Genomic DNA, 17,050 nt, shown 5'->3' on the forward strand with positions numbered 1-17,050 from the left:
CATTCATCCACGCACCCATCCATCCATCCACCTTGTGTTTATGGTGCTTGCATTTTTAGGTATCACTTACCAACCCATCAACTCTTTTCTTTATATCTTTTCCATACTAGTTCATAAATCCACCTTTCTAGGCATCTCCTCACCTAGGAAACTGCACACCTAGCAGCACACATCTGTTTGTGTGATACTGTGTGCACGGTCCTCAAAGCAAGTCAGTACACTATGTATGGGAAATCAGCCCCCAACCCAGTCCTCATCAGCCACTCTTCCCCCCGTCATCCTTCCACTCACATGTACACTCAATTAGCCACACTTTTGTCCACCAATCCATATGTTTATTCAAGAAACACAAATTGAATTACAATAATTTCCAATGTGCTGGGAATTCAGCACCAGTCTCCAACACTCATGATGCTGACATTCCAGTGGGAACAAACAAGGATATATGGATGAACACATTGCCGATGATGGTTAATGCTGCTGAAAGTAGGAGTCAGGGTACGGGCATGGAAAGAGGAGCACGGGGGACCAATGGGGAAGAAAAGCTTAGTGGGAAGGAATAAGCATTTCCTAGTTTAAGAAGGAGGGAAAGAGGGAGAGAGAGAGAAGGAGAGAGAGAGAGAAAGAGAGAGAGAGAGAGAAGAAAAAGAAGAGAAACTGACTGACTTCCTCACAGTGGGAGAAAGTATTCCAGAAACATAGTACAACATTTATGATGGAGAGATGTCTTTTCACACATCTGTGTCTCCAAAAGTCCATCCCTTACCAATTTATCCATTTTATTTATTTGTTATCTGTTTATCTTGCCACTATAATCTATTATTGTATCTATCTATTATTTATTTACAGACATATGTTTGCTTCTCTTGATATTATATCTGTCCAGTCACTTATTTATGTCCTATCTACCTCCTCTTTCATCCACTTATTCTTTCATCCTAAATACCATCCTCCAATGTATCCATTTATCTATCCCATGCATGCATCCATCCATCTATAGTTCAACCCCCACTCACCCATCCACTCACTCATTCACCTATCTATCCAATCCCCATCCATCCATGCATCCAACCATCCATCTACCCACTTACCTACTAATTCATCTATCTACTCACACCCGTCTACAAACCACTCATCACACTCATCCACCCCACATTCATCCAACCACCTACATTTCTATCCGTCTGCCTTCTCACCCATATATCATCTATCCATCCACCTATATATCAATCCACCTATCCACCCACTCACCCTTATATTGTTCACCCGTATATCTACCCGACTGTCCATCCATTCAACTGTCCATTCATCTGCTCACTCATATACAACCCATCCACCTACTCATTCATTCATTCATTCACCTTTCCATCCATCCACCCCCTATTAATCTACCCACTCATCAAGTCATCTATCTACCCCTCATCCATCAACTCACCCATTCACCTACCCATATATCCACCCACTCATCAATCCATCTGTACAACCCCCATCTACCTATTCCCTAATCCATCCACCCATCTATATATCCACCAACATTCAGTCATTCATTCATCCCACATTCATCTATCCAACCCATTGTACATCCACCTATCTACTCATCCATCCATTTATCCATCAATCCATTCACTCATATATCAACCCATTTATCCACCTACCCATCCACTCATTCTCTCACCCATCCACCCATTTATATGCTCCCTGGTCATCCATCCACCCATATATCCACCCATCCAGTCATTCATCTATCCACCCCTCATCCATTTACTCCTCATCCATCTATCCACCAATCTACATATTCACCCATCCATCTAACTACCAACTCACACGTTTACCCATCCATCCATCCATTACTTTCTATTTATTCATATCACATTTATTCATTCATCTATCCACTCACCCACTCACTTATCTATCCATCCAGCCACCCATCTTCTCATCCTTATATTCACCAACATTCAGTTATCCACTCACCCATTCCTATATCCACCCATCCACTTATTCATCCATCTATCAATTCATCCACCCATCCATCCATTCAACCACCTGCTCACCCATCCATCCACCCATATATCGACCCATTCATCAACCCACCCACTCACTCATCAATGCATCCGTTCATCCCACATCCATCTATTCACCCCATCCATACACCCACCCATATATCCACCCATTCATCCATCTGTATATCCCATCCATCCATCCATCCATCCATCCATCCATCCATCCATCCATCAGTCCATCCATTAATCCACCCACCCACATATCTGCCCATTTGTCTACCTGTTTTTCAATCCATCTATCCTTACAGCCATCCACCCATAATTCTTCCACCTACTCATTCACCCATCTAATCAGTCACTCATTCACCCATCTACCCATCCACCTACCCATGTAACTTTCAGTATTCAATCACCCACCCATTTATTTATCCACCTATCTACTCATTCATCTAACTCCACTCACTCATTCACCCATACACCCATTCATTCATTCATCTACCCACTCACCCATTCACCTATTCACCCATCCATCCACCCATCCCCACTCATCTGTCCACCCCCATTCAGTCATTCATTCACCCCATTCTTCCACCCACCCATCTGTCCATACATTTATCCACCTGCCTATATATCCATCTATTCATCCACTTCCTATTCATCCACCCACTCACCTACCCATCTATCCATCTACCCACTCATTCATCATTCAGTCCATCTAATCCATCTGTCCATCCATCCATACATACATTTATGTATCCATTCACCTGTGCATTTATTGATCTGTCCGCATATCTATCCACATACCCATCTATCTACCTACCCATCCACACACTCATCCATCTACCCACCTAACAATTCCCATGCTTCCTTCTTCATTCAGCTTTCCTTGTATTTATATGTTTCTCTGCCATTCATTTCTTCTTTTATTTTCTTATTTCCTTTCTTCTATGACTAAGACATAGCCTAAAAACTCATGACTCAAGAATAAAGTTTCAGGAGGTCAGGTCCCTCCCATAATAGACCATAAACAGAACTTGGGAGGCACAGATATTCTCTGTCTCTGTCTATGTCTCTCTCTTTCTCTCTTTCTCTTGGATTTTTCCAGACAGGGTTTTTCTGTATAGCTCTGGCTGTCCTAGAACTCACTCTGTAGACCAAGATAGCCTTGAACTCACAGAGACCCACTTGCCTCTGCCTCCCAAGTGCTGGGATTAAAGGTGTGCACTACCACCTTAGCTCAGATATATTCTCTTGTCCATACATCTTTCCAGCCCCTAGAAAATATGCTCACAGACCAGTGGACTACATGGAGAAAGACCCAGTAAGCCGTACTGGTGGAGGGGCCCTGGATGGTGGCATTTAATAGCAGTGTGGCTCTGATTTACATAGTGGGAGGCCTCCTAATGCTTCCTGCACTCATCAGCTCCCCATGTTCCCCTTTCCAAGCAAGGTCTGGTGGGCCAGAGATAAAGGCGGAGCCAGGGAGCTGGGTGTGGTGATGAAGTGTGGTTGGAGCTGGGACTAGGAGAAAGGGCAACAGAGTCTTTCCAGATTTCTTTGGAATAAACTAGCTAGATCCATCTGTCTTGAGTTCTATTGCTCTTTTGGGGAGAGGTTCCTGGGAGAGGAGGGAGAGATGGGAGGTAGGGGAGAAAAGGATGAGAAGGGGGAAAGGAGGAGGGGAAAAAGGAGGAGAGAATAGAGAGAAGGAGAAGGAGAGGAAAGGAAGAGAGAAGAGGAAGAGAAGAAGAGAGAGGAGGGGGAAGAGGAGAAAAAGAAATAGGGGAAAGAAAGGAGAGGAGAGAAGAGGAGATGACAGGAGAGAAGAGAGGCAGGAGGAGGCAGTGTTGACTTTCTCAGAAGCTAACCACACACAGTAGGCTGCCTTTAGGAAAGAGTAAGTGTACAACCACCTTGGAATGGGAAGGTGGATCTGCTCCCTGTGGGATAGAAGGGTGTGAACCTGAGATCCCATCTGCTAGGGATGGGACCCCATCTTCATGTACTCATCCAGGTGGCAGCTGTAAAATCAAGGCTGTGGAAGGAGATTTGGATATAAGATCCATCTCACCCATGGCAGATAGGATCTCCTGGACATTCTAGACAACCTTCCTATAGTACCTGGTCACATTGGGCTGGCGTTTGTGCTGACCCCATATTTACTGCCGACAACCTAACTTGTTCCATCTCTGAGGAACTCTGATGTGAGGAGGGGGGGCTCAGAGGGAACAGAGGCATCTTGATTTTGCAGATAGTTACACCAGTTGACTGCCTGCCAATCGATGGAGGCAGATAGTCTTCATTCCCTGCCAACTTACAACTTCCCAACTTGGAGGTGGTCAGCAAATGGAGTCTGGTAAAACTGACCTGGCCACCAGAAAGGACCAAGAGCTTTCTTGACCCACCAATTTTTTTTCTCTCAAACTCCTATACTCTAAACCTCCAGCCCCTTCTCTCTTGGCTAGTACCTTGACACTAGGTATGAGTGACTGCCTAGTCAGGCAGTGGTGGTGCATGCCTTTAATCCCGGCTGTCAGAAGGCAGAGGCTGGTGGATTTCCATGAGTTTGAGGCCAGCCTGGTCTACATGAGTGAGTTCTAGGACAGCAATGATAGTTACAGAGAGAAACCCTGTCTTGAGAAACTTTTTTTTTTTTTTTTAAGTGTCTGGATAGTGAAAACCTAATCCTGGGAAATGGGCTGGGCTGTGACCAGGCAGCTCCTTTATCCAAACCTGTCTCTGCAGACATCAAAGGGCTGCCATCCAAAGAGAGGCCCTGATGCCTCAAGGCCAATGAGAACCTACCTAAGAGTTATCATGCGTCCTTATACAGACTGGGGCTTCTTAGACCCAGAAGAATCCCCCATAGCTCCGCCGTCCAGTGCTACCGGAGTAGATGCAGAGACCCAGGCCTATACTGGCCTAGACCGTGCCTGACAGAACACTCGTACCCCAGCCTGGGATGTCCCCACAAAGCACTTGCCACCAGCAGAGTAGCCCTCACCCTGACCTAGTCTATGTCCCACAAAGATCACTAGTTCTTTGTCAACTGCCTTCACAGAACAGTGGGTGCACTCTGGGGATTCTCACCAGGGTACCCTAAGAAGCAGTTTGGTACAGCCTAACCCAGTTCTCAGCCCCTCCCCCAAAACACACAGAGGGCATGTCTAGTCACAGTAAACCTTCTCTAAAACGGCCACTCTTGGGGGGATGGTGTACAAGATCTTTGCATGCTGGAGTCTTTAAAGAACTCGGCAAGAACACTCAGGTCATGAATGCTAGGTCTGAGCAGTTGCAGATGAGGAAACTGAGGCACTGGATGGTGACCCTTTATCTTCTCCCCCTTACCTCATCTCAACCCCAATCCCAATAGCTCAAGTTCTCAGAGGAAAAGGCCTGGTCTACCTCCCCTGGGTCTCATCCCCGAGCACGCCCCTACTTCTTTAAGGCTCACCAAACCCTGTCATAACCCTCTCAGGGAAACTGAGGCATAGGCAACTACTGATACAGTAGTAATGTCACCCTGCCAGGACCATCCTGTGTTGGGCCATCTGTTCCAGGCTTTTCCCAACACTGCCTACCTCAAGCAGACAGGGCAATATGAGAGCTTCTGGACTCAGCAAAGGTAGGTCTGTGATGTCTCAAAAGTACCAGGTGTCTGGTTTCCCCTCCTCAAGCCAAGATGGGGATCTGAAGGAGCTGGAGGGAAGGTGAGAGAAAACCTAGGATCCACCAGGAGGAAGACGTTGTCTGGGTAAAGCTTGACCTCCCTCTGTCTTGAGGAAGCCCTGACTTGGTCTAACCTGGCTCAGCTCTGCCATCTGTGTAGAGAGCTCCAGGCCTGAGCTTCTAATCTTCCCATCTTCAGCGCACACCCTGGGAGGGCAAGGATGGAGGAATCGCTCCACTGGGCTACAGCCTCTCGGATCAAGGCTCTCAATATTGTGCAAGGCCCTCTGAGGATCAGAGGAACAGGTGATCCAGGAAGGAAGAAACCCTGCCTAGGTGACCCTCAGGTTGTCCTATTGGTCAGTAGGTGTGGGATTAGGTCAGAAAGCTTTCCAGGGTAGATAGCGACCTGGAGCAGGGCCCTTATCAAAGCAGCATCATATGCTAAGGAAATCAGGGTACAGACATCCCAGGGGTCAGATGAACCATGTACTTGAGGGAAACAGGCAGCCAGGTAGAGAGAACCAGGCCTGTGCAGAGAATATCTGTCCACCTGAGTTTGCCCCCAGTGAGAGGAGCCATGGCTCCACGTAGAATTGGGGTTCCATGACATGGATAATGATGGACTCTGAGGCCCTTAAAGGCATGCTGAGCCAGTATCTGTGAGCTACATGACTGCCCATAGCTCTCGAGATACTGCGCAGTGGAGTTGTAGGGGGGTTGAGGGTTGGTTTCCTTCCCTTGGTGTCACCCAGCAGTCCCAGAAGAGCCATTCGCAGCCCTGTGGAGATGCCACACCCTGCTCCCAGAGGACAGGAACAAGCTAATGACCCTGTGTTGGGTAGACAGACAAAGAGAGAGCACTCCACCAGAGGAAGAGTGGCCGTCCTGTATCAACGACGTGGGAACACTGGAGTGGTACACAGTAGCACTCCAGTCATCTGAGGGCTCTGTGAGAGGGGCTTGGCCTTAGCCTGCCCACCTTGGGCCTGGCATGCACATGCATCCCACTATGCTCACCCTGGTATACTTGGACAGGTATGAGGGCGCCTGCCCTTCTCCGCCTCCCCATTTGCGCACCACGAGCTCGGCGGAGAGAGGGGCCCTGATGCGACTTGGCCTCTGCCTGGTATGCCTGGTCCTCTATGGGCACATGGGGTGGGGACCCCCTGATCTGTTCCATCCCAAACTGACCCTGCTCAGTTCTGGCCTTCTGGGGTTTCCTGAGCAGGGAATTATTAGGCCAAAAATCCCCCGCTGGGCACCAGGGACCTCTTACCACTTTAAACAGGAGAATCCCCGGCCCCTGAGTCACCCTGTGAAAGGGCAGTTCCACCTCTCCCTGGGTCTCGGTTTCATTCTGAAAGGTCAGCGGTGTGCTTTGTTCTCTTTCTTCCACCATTTTGGGGAGGACATCTCTAGGGGATTCCCAGGCCCGCTGAGGTCTTAGAACTGTGGAACAGCAGTTGTTGACAGACAGGCACAGGTGCAGTCCATCCCCAGTCCTACAGTAAGATGCCCAGGGATCTGCTGTGCCTGCCAGAGCTGTGGGCACCCTTGACTGTGTTGCCTAGACCTCGGCATTTGAGACAGCTGAAGAGAGGGGGCCGAGGAAGGGCCCAGGAGGAGGGCGGGGCCGGCAGGACTGCTTGTGTCTGCCCTTCTATGGGCACAAGGTGGCAGGGGACTGACGTGAGGACATTTCTGAACAGGGTCACAGCTGTCGCCCGATCTCCCTGTTCTACACACCCCATAACTTGTGTCCTTACCCAGCCTGGGCAGAGTGTCCTTAGAGCCCTTCTTGGGCCCTCATGATACATGTCCCCTGTCCCAGGAGACAGCTCTCACAGAGCCTTTCTGGGGATAATGTGGCCCTGGAAACCCCAGGCTGGCACAAGGATGCTGACCCAGGCCAGGCCAGCCTCTGTTTAGCCTCAGACTCCTTTCCTGGCTGGAGGGTTCACTGGACAGTTTTCCAACTAGGGCCTATCAGGAAAGTGGGGAGCCTGAGGTTGGCCCTCTGCCCCCAACATGCTCCCCTCACAGTGAGGCCTCTTTGCCATTATCTGATAGGACTGAGGGATTCCTGTCTCTGTCCAAGATCTGGAGCCTGACTCCATTTTACAAGGCTGTCTGGGCCTGCATGACTCTGCAACACCTGCTGAGGTGGCCTTCGCTCTTTGAGCCTGTGGGTGAACCCCAAGGGCCACACCTTCCTGGACAGCCTGACATCACCAGCAGCAGGCTCTAGGACTCTCGAGGTCTTACCTCCTTCCCCTTCCTCTTACACACCTGGACCACAGCCCCCACATCCTGCTCCCATGAGGCCTCTAGTCCCTGACTGTAGAATGTCCCCTTCTGTCTCAGCCTGGCCCAGAGACCTGACACTTTCTTCTGAGACCTGTTCCTACAACTGAGCAGAGCAGGCACACACGGCTTGACTTAGTCTCCATGTCTGCCTACTGACAGTCCCGTCCCATGACCCCCAGCTTATGACCCAACACAGGGCAGAACTTAGCAGTTCTTTAACTCACAGATACCCTTAGGCAACTGACAGTCAATGGGCCTCTGCTCACCTCTGTCTGTGGCAGAGGAGTGGCTCCTTTACTTCCTCTGATATTCCCTTCCCATACCCACTGTACCCAACAACAGTGTCTGGTCCACAAGGGGCCATTGAGAATCATCTCACAGCAGCTTTGGGAACCTCTGAGACCCGACCACCCCTGAGTATCTCAAGGCAGGCCACACCCCTCAGACAAACCTACTGGTGAGGAGTCAGCAGCCTGGCCAAGATTCACAACAACTCCAGTTTCTCCCAACATAACTGTTGCTGTCTCAACAGTGGCCCACTGATCAGGCCACATCCAGGCATGCCCAGTTCCTTCCACCCCAAGCATCTACCCACTTTGTTCTGGCTATGGACCCTAGCCAGGGATCTAGTCTTGCCCAGTTAGGCCAGTTAGGCTGTAGAGGCAGATAGAAGAGACACAGACCTCTATGGTGAAGAGGGGGTTTCTGCAGAACCTCCAAATCCCCAGTGGGTAGCCACTCTCCAAGACTCTGTCCCTGCAGGACTTGGCACAAAGCAAGCCGCCTGCTGTGGGGCTTACCCTTTGCTGTCTTCTGCATGCAGCTCTTCCTGCTCCTCGCAGCTTGGATCGCTGGCAGCCTCCGCCATGGGTCTGATGTCTTTGGTGTGGTTCCACTCTTTGTGGCTCCCAGTGCTTTTCTGTAGATGGGCCGTGGCCTAGAACCCCCACCCCGGCAGGTTTCACTTCCTCCTTCCGGTAGCAGGTTGAGGTTTGGAACCTATTGGGACTTGGGTTGGGGTGTTGTTTTTTGACAAAGTTGCTGCAAGAGAAGAAGAAGAAGAAAACTAAACCCAAACCACTTGTCAGGAAGTGTTGAGCAAGCTGCAGCCGCCTGGGGTGACAGAAAAGGGCTGGGGGCAGAGGTGGGTAAAGATGCTCCTCAAAGTTCCGGCTCACGTAGCTGGGACACCCTGTGTATCTCTAGGGTTCCTGCCAGCAGTTCTGAAAGTAGCTAGCTCTCCGAGGGTCCAGAATTCATGGTCCCTTCAGCATCTGTGGACTCTGCTTTCAACTGCTTTACATGGAAATTCTCTGTGCTTCCATGTGTGCTCACAGAACGTGGTGGAATCAGTTCTTGTGACTTCAAGGCCTTGGACACTCTTAACTCGTCTTTGCTTTCCAGCCATGTCCAGGATCCTACACACGGCGCTCTGTAGGTCTAGAGCTTGCCTCAATCTGTCCCCACTCCTAGCTGCTGGACACCTGCATCTCCTTGCTCTGCCAGTTCAGTTCTCTTTAATCCTGTTTTTGTGCTCTGGGTATTTGGAACCACTCTCAGAGTTGGTTGATGCTCCCAGCCAAAATGGAGTGGGTCATGGGTTATCCTGAGATCACCAGGACAGTAGCAGGACCAGGGGATGAACAGAGGCTTCTGGGAGGAAACCCAAGGGACTCTGGGTCATCAAGGAATGTTGGAGAGTATGAAGACCAGATTCTAGAGCTCCAGTACTTGGATTGAGGTGTCACTGGGCCAAGTTGGGGCAGTCATAGCATGGCAGAGACTCCCTGCTTCAGATCTGCTAGCCCAAGAGATAGAAAGAAAGGCCAGTGGGTAATCTCAGGAATCCAGCTGTGAAGTTTTTCAGGGGAAGAGGGACAAGAGTGCAGGAGAGAGCCTAGGGGTGTTGGGAAACTCAGTGGAACCCTAGAGTGACATCCAGAAGCAGGCCAGTGCTTGCAAACCTGCCTGGAGGCCATGAGTCCTTTCTTACCCATGTGATCTAATGGTGGGCAAAGCCTGGTTCACTCTGTCCCAATCCTGAGAAAGAGACACAAAGAAGACCCAGGTGAGCAGTGTCCAGTAGGCTAGGCCAGACCCCTGTCTGCCTCCTCTTTAGCCTTCTGTCCCTTTTTGTACTTTGCTTCCTTGGGAGCCTCCCAAGTACTCTGTTGGTAAGTGGCTGGGAGCACATGTGGCAGGCGACAGAGCTGTGACAGTTCTGTCATGACACCTCTTCAGGGGTTCCCACAGGTTCCTATGTCTGCCACGGGGCTCCTCCATCCAGGCACCTTTTCTGTGGATTCCAACCACTATTCTTTTTGCTTGTCTGTTTTTGTTTTTCAAGACAGGGTTTCTCTGTAGCTTTGGAGCATGTCCCGGAACTAGCTCTTGTAGCCCAGGCTGGCCTCGAACTCACAGAGATCCACCTGCCTCTGCCTCCCGAGTGCGGGGATTAAAGGCATGTGCCACCACCACCCAGCCCAGCCTCTATTCTGTATGACCTTTCTCTGGCTCGCTGGGCCTTAGGACTGGGGGATGGGCAGGTGGCGGCTGTCTGTAGGCTGGACTGACTTCCCAGTCTTCAAGGCCTCTCATCCAGCAGTCAACATCTATCTTCCAGAGGGAAATTCAGATCCTGCTAGCACAAACTCTTCAGGCCTGCAAAGGCAACTTCTGCCCAAGGGGAAGTCCCAGTCTGGATCTCCCAAAGCGGAAGTGTTATAAAGTCTGCCCCAAGAGTAGCAGTGTGGAGGGCAGGACTCCTGAAAAGGGTGTGGGTATTCCACCTAAGTCATATCAGGGAAATGACTTTGCTGTCAATGTGAATTCTGGGCTAGCAAGATGACTTCATGGGCAAAGGTACTCATGAGACCGACCTGATAATCTGAGTTCAATCCCTGGGACCCACTTAGTAAAAGGAGAGAACTGATTTCCACAGGTTCTTCTCTGACCTCCACATCCACACACCTTTTCTGTGGATTCCAGCCACTACTATGTATGACCTTCCTCTGGCCCGCTGGGCGTTAGGACTGGGGAATGGGCAGGTGGAAGCCATTGGTTGTCTATAGGTTGGGCTGGCTTCCAAATTTTCAGAGCTCCTGTTCATCAGCTAGCATCTTCCAAAGGGAAATTCAGGCCCTACCAACACACACACACACAAACACACACACACACACACACACACACACACACACACACACACACACACGGGTTTCTCTGTGTAGCTTTGGGGCCTGTCCTGGAACTCACTCTTATAGACGAGGCTGGCCTCAAACTCACAAAGATCCACCTGTCTCTGTCCTCCCAAGTTGGGAGTAAAGGCCTGTGCCACCACCTCCCAGCTCCATACTTTTTCACATGAGTCCTCTCTAACAGGGTTTCTGTCTTGTCATTTGATGAGCACCAGGACCGCCTGAGCAGGAGTTAACCCCATGCTCCTGTATGTCCAGCCTTCAGAGCTGAGAGCTAAGCAAATCTCTATTTTTTGTAAGTCACCCTGCCTCAGGGGTACTGTGTAGCAGTGGAGAGTACACAAGATGCCTGGGACATGTGGGTGCTGTGTGAGCTGCTCTATTCACTGTTCTAGTTCCACCTGAATTGGGAGATTTTTGCCTTCTCTGACTTTCACCCAGACCCCAGCCATCAAAGAGGGTGCCCCTGCCTGTTTGGCCTGTCTCCATCTTCCCAGGCAGATGCAGAGTCTGAGCCCTCCCATTAAGGATTGAATTGCATACTCCAAGATGCATATGTTGAAGTCCTAAACGCAGGACTTCAGAATGTGACCTTATTTGGAAATTGGTTTGTTGCAGATGTAACCAGTTAGGATGAGGTCATTGAGGGGAAGGGCCTGCTCCAATATGATTGGTGTCCTTACAAAAAGAGGAAATTTGGGCACGGGCACACACACACACACACACACACACACCACACCACACCACACCACACACACACACACACACACACACACACACACACACCACAAGAGAGAGAGAGAGAGAGAGAGAGAGAGAGAGAGAGAGAGAGAGAGAGAGAGAGAGCGCGGGGTGGGGGGGAGGCAGAAATCGGTGATGTTTCTACAAGACAGGGGTCACCAGTCCCACAGAAGCTGAGACAGTCTGCAAAGATTCCTTTCCCCCTCTCCCCCCACTTAGCCCAGCAGTGCCTGCTCTACCTGTCTAGCCTTCTGCCTCCAGAATGAGAGAAATGTGTCCATCGTTCTTAGAGTTTAAATCGAAAGTGTCTCTCACAGGCTCATGTTTTGAATGCTAGGTCCCTAATTAGTGACATTCTGCTGTGTGTGTGTGTGTGTGTGTGTGTGTGTGTGTGGTTGTTGTTGTTGCTGTGATAAAACCCAGGGCCTTAAACAAGCTAGGCAGGTGATCTACCTCTGAGCTACAACCCCAGGCTTTTGTGGTGCTAATTTTGAAGGCTGTTCTTGCAGGCTACCCACACAGACTGTGAAGACTTTTGAGGAGGGGCCAGTCTCTGGCAGAAGTAGGTCAGTAAGGGCAGAGCTTCCCAGGCCCCACTGCTTTTGTCTCTGGGCTGTTTTTTGTTTTTTTTTTCTACTTCCTAGTCAGCCTCTGCTGAGGTCAGGTTGTGCCCTACTCTAAGTAACTCCATATTGTATAGAACAGGGGTGGCTGAGCATTGCTCTGGACGACACTATTTCACAAGCAACCTTGCTTTTGACTCCATTTTGATGGAGAAGAAAGACTGCAACCTCTCGGTGGGTTCAGAAACTCCACCATTCATCAGGCACCACTGACCCGGTACAGACTGGCAGGTGATTTATTCCTGGGAACAGAAAGGGAGCCTCACTCTAAGTATGTTGGGGTGAATCGAAACCATAGTGACACGTGAGAGTATTAAAATCGTATCAAGAAAACGAAGCCCAAGGACTTAACAGACATGCCACACCAAGGGAAAGGTGTATTTCCTCACCTGGACCCCACAAACTGATGGACAATTACCCTGTGATGGTATGGCCCCCACCAACGTATCTTCTGAGATCTGGTGTATATGTCAAGGGCTGACAAGCAAAGGAATCCCCTGACTGTCTCAGGAAGTTTAGCTCTGCTTGGTCCCCTGCTCTTGACTTTTCCTTGACTGCTTGCCGTCTGGACCTGAACCCCCAGTTCCCTGTTCCAGATCCTTTGGGATCTTTCACCTCACACCTGGACTCTACAGCTTCGCTCTCACGCCCGGGTTGCAGCAGTTGCTCTTTTCAGCACTGGTTTGGGTTTGTTATCTTATGGGACAGACCCTCTCCTCAGCCTCTGAAGCCTCGTGAACTCTGCTGGAGCCTGGGACTTGCATTCATTTCGTAAACTGCAGGTGTGACCATAGATATAGATGCATTTCTTTATTCTGGAGGGAGATCTGAGAGTTAATATTAGTAATGACGACTGGAAAAGAAGAACCTGTTTTGTTTCAGCCAGGCCACAGGGTAGGTAGGACTATCCAGCCAGTTACTGTCATTGAAACCCCTCTAAACCTTACAAAAGGGCCTTGCTATTTAAGACGTTCTACCACTGTTTAAGACTCAAACTTTGTTTCTTATATAGTGTGCTCATGACAGCCTTCAAGTGAGAGATTTCTACCTCGTATTCTCACTGTCCAGAAAGGAGGGCCTCTACCCTGCCTTCCCTGCTGTGATGAGCTGAACATGCTCCTAAAACCAAGCACCAAAATAAACTGGTTATTCATTAAATTGTTTCTGTCAGCTATTTGGTCACACACACACACACACACACACACACACACACACACACACGTGTATGTATGTATGTATGTATGTATGTGTGATAGTTTAGTCCCCATCTACAGAACACACCAAGCTGAGCTCTGTGTGTCAGTCAAACAGGTCCAGCCCTTCCCAGGACTGCAGGGCAGGAAGCCTCTCTATCTTCTAGGACCTGAAGGGGTCATATCCACAGGTTACATAATGATGCTCTGGGGTCTAAGGGGCCCTATAGGGTGCCTTAGAGCTATACACACCCGCTCCCCCCTTGCCCCTCCCCTTCCCCATTCTCAATAGACTATTTATTCCTCCTTTTGCTTCTCAGAACCAGGACTCCAAGTGACTTCATGTGAGTCCCTTCCAAATGCTAGAACAGATAGGATCTCGTTGAATTCAGCACTCCTGAGCCCTGGATTCTAATCCTTCCATGTTCCAGGATCACTCTACTATACAGCCCTCCACCGTGCTCCCCATCCATCCCAGGGCTCCATTCTCTGTCACTTCTATTTCATGTGGACCAGTGAGAGTGCTGAGACAGAGTGCCCAGTAGGAAGTGTTGGCACTTTAGTGATCTATGGTGTGTGTGTGTGTGTGTGTGAATGCTGTCTGAGCTCCCTGCTGACAAAAGCCCACAGACACAGCCCTTCCCCCTTGAGCATCACCCATCACACAGCATTTGTTCACTTGGAGTCATTGACTTCTCAATTCCAAGGGCAGCACAGGACCAGGGCTTCACCTTCTACAGTGTCCAAGGTCAATAGTCTGACAAAGCAAGGAAGGCTAGAGCTCTTGGTGGGCTGCATCCACTCTGCCTGGAAAGACGGGTCCAGCAGGCACAGCTGAGAACGTCTGCTGTTTGTGAAGAAGGCTGAGCAGATCACCTACAGCCCTTAGAGCTGGAAATAGCTCCCAAGGGCTACTGCCGGAAGAAGAGCTGGGCAAAGTCCATCTCCAGTGTGTTCCCAGCAAAGATGGAAATGCAGACAGGCAGTGGAGGTGGTCCTAGGAGGGCAGGGGTGTGGGCAGAGTGAGGGGATAAGGAGAAGGGTATTTTGGAGACTGGGTGGTCTTGCTTGAGTAAGGGACCACAGGGACAGTATGGCACCCAGGTCCTGGGTGGTGAGCCCATGTGGGGCATTCACCAGTGGGCGAACACAAAGAAACGTAGGCGTGGAGGGCTGAGGTCTGTGTGTTACCTGAGTTGAAGAGTACTAAAGGGACTGAAGGTAATAGCCTGGGCCTTCTTTCTGCGGGGTTTAAAGGAAAGGAGGGCTGGGTACCGTTAGAAACAACGTTCAGGGTCACAAAAAAAGCGGCCATCTTTCCCACTGCAACGCCAGGGCAGGGCAAACTTCACTACTGATCAAGAGGCTGTGCTTGAGAACAGGAAGTACACTTAGCTTTTGTTCTGACTCAGGTGGTGACTGTGTCTTTCCCCCATTAGCTGGAGCCTTTAGTCTTAATTTAGTTGGCTAGTCTGGAAAGAATTGGCACACTGGGGATGGAGGAGGAAGGGGAGAAGGGTCATTGCTCCAGGCCTTCGAATTCTTGGAATGCAGCAGGGAGCCTTTGTGTAAACAAAAGTTTTACTGAGTCAGGGAATTAAACAATTTGCTTAAGTCTTACAGTGTGGGGGAGATAAGAAGTTTTGAATTCCTGTCCTAAACACAATTTTGATAGTATTCGATAGAAAAGACTCATTTGATATTGCTTACAAATTCCTCATTTTTAACCATTCAAACTCATTACGATGTTGCTATTCTTTTTCTGTCCTGTCTTATAAGACACAGAAGTGCGGCGGGTGTATGTCTAGTAATAGTTGACTCAGTAAGCCACAGTTAGACCCTCACAAAGCACTAACTATTGCCTCTGTTTCATGAGCATGGTTTAAGGTAAACCCAGCCTCCAAGGGGTGATTCTTTGACCAGGAGATTGACCTGGCTCCATAGGAATGTTAAGTCTTTGTCTAAGCCAGAGACCCTATTCTCTTGAGCAGGAAGAGTTTTCCCTTAACAGGCCTTCATTGCTAGCTGATTATTCTACCCCTCTAAAGAACCTAAGAAGCACTTTGGAACAAGATCAGAGATCTCAAAACACTTCTGGTATCTTTGGCCTCTGGCAAAGAGGAAGCTGCTAAGAATCCTAACATCGTTTCTACCTTTTAATCAAGAAAGAAACTGGTTACTTTTCTTTGGGGTCCTTTTTGTCCGAAATGGCCAGTCAATTTCTATCTCTTGTTCCTATTCTCTTCCCTCCGAAGCTATCATTCTAATTGCCATTATGTAATTGAGTTGATGACCGGTCTGGCATCTTCCTTCTTGTCAGGTCCAAAAGAAACTGGGATCCAGAGTTTTGGCACCAGATGACTGCTCCAAGGTATGGTTGAGGAGAAGGGTTTTATTGTATATATAAAGGAGAGTACAGCCAGAGACATCTGGAAGAGTCCAGAGCAGGGACAGAGGTAGTAGACTAAACATGACCAGCAGACTTAACTGGCTCATGAGAGGGAAGAAAGGGAGGGGAGCAAGAGAGAAAGGGAAGAGAGAAAACAAAGATGAGAGAAGGCCAAGAGGGAGGGGGCTGAAGAGAGGGAGCAAAAAGAGCGCATGGCTGAAATGGCAGGGAGGAGAAGCTGGGGGAAGGAAAGCCCATGAGTGGGAGAAGTTTAAGGTATGGAGCTTGTATGTGAGAAGAGCTGAGAGGACCGAAGGTGTCAGCATAGACTCTGTAATAGGTATTTGCTATGCTGAGAGAACCTGCTAATAGGCACCACAGTTAACCATTTGCTCCTGGTTTCTTTTGGACCTGATATAGCTGAATTTGGGGTGTCAGGTATGGCAGTTTTGGGGGAACCCCTTGTGGGGGGGTCTATCTAAAAGACAGCAGTCGTTAGATATAGGAAGAAAGGGGAGTCCTTGACCGGTGTCTATAACGGATTTTAAAATGTCCAAATCAAAGCCCATTAGAATTTCTTGGTGGGCTCACAAGAGCTTCCTTCTATTGAGTTCCTTGTTGTTCTTTGGTTTCCAGAATGATGAGTCCACAATCTGCTTCCTGCCCTTTGATAGCAGTTGGATTAGCTAAGCTAGTGTGAAGTCCTGTCCATATGGCTTCTAGATGGGGAAGGAAGAAATATTGAGCCATCATTTAAATTTTAGGTTAAAAGAATAGCAGGCCTGTCTTCCTTGGCTGTAGGCAGGTACTCCAGTGAACCAAAGTCTGAAGTCTTATGTATAGGTAACATCTTTTTATCAAGAAGAAAATGTCAGTGAGATATAATTATCTAAATAACACCTCATGTGGACTTGTGTCTAACGTCTGGGGA

General features: G+C 49.2%; 1 protein-coding gene across 2 annotated transcripts in view; it reads right to left on the reverse strand.

Moving 5' to 3' along the window:
* Lsp1 (lymphocyte specific protein 1) overlaps positions 1-8,938 on the reverse strand; it is a 33,763-nt gene extending 24,825 nt beyond the window's left edge. For both annotated transcript variants that reach the window (XM_048457998.3, XM_048457997.3), the window contains exon 1: positions 8,780-8,938. In XM_048457998.3, coding sequence (XP_048313955.3) covers positions 8,780-8,847 — 68 coding nt within the window. In that variant the 5' untranslated portion in view covers positions 8,848-8,938. The remainder of the gene's footprint in view (positions 1-8,779) is intronic.
* Positions 8,939-17,050: the final 8,112 nt, after the last annotated feature.

The sequence above is a fragment of the Myodes glareolus genome, chromosome 7, assembly GCF_982192425.1.
Source record: "Myodes glareolus chromosome 7, mMyoGla1.1, whole genome shotgun sequence".
NCBI classification, from domain to species: Eukaryota; Metazoa; Chordata; class Mammalia; order Rodentia; family Cricetidae; genus Myodes; species Myodes glareolus.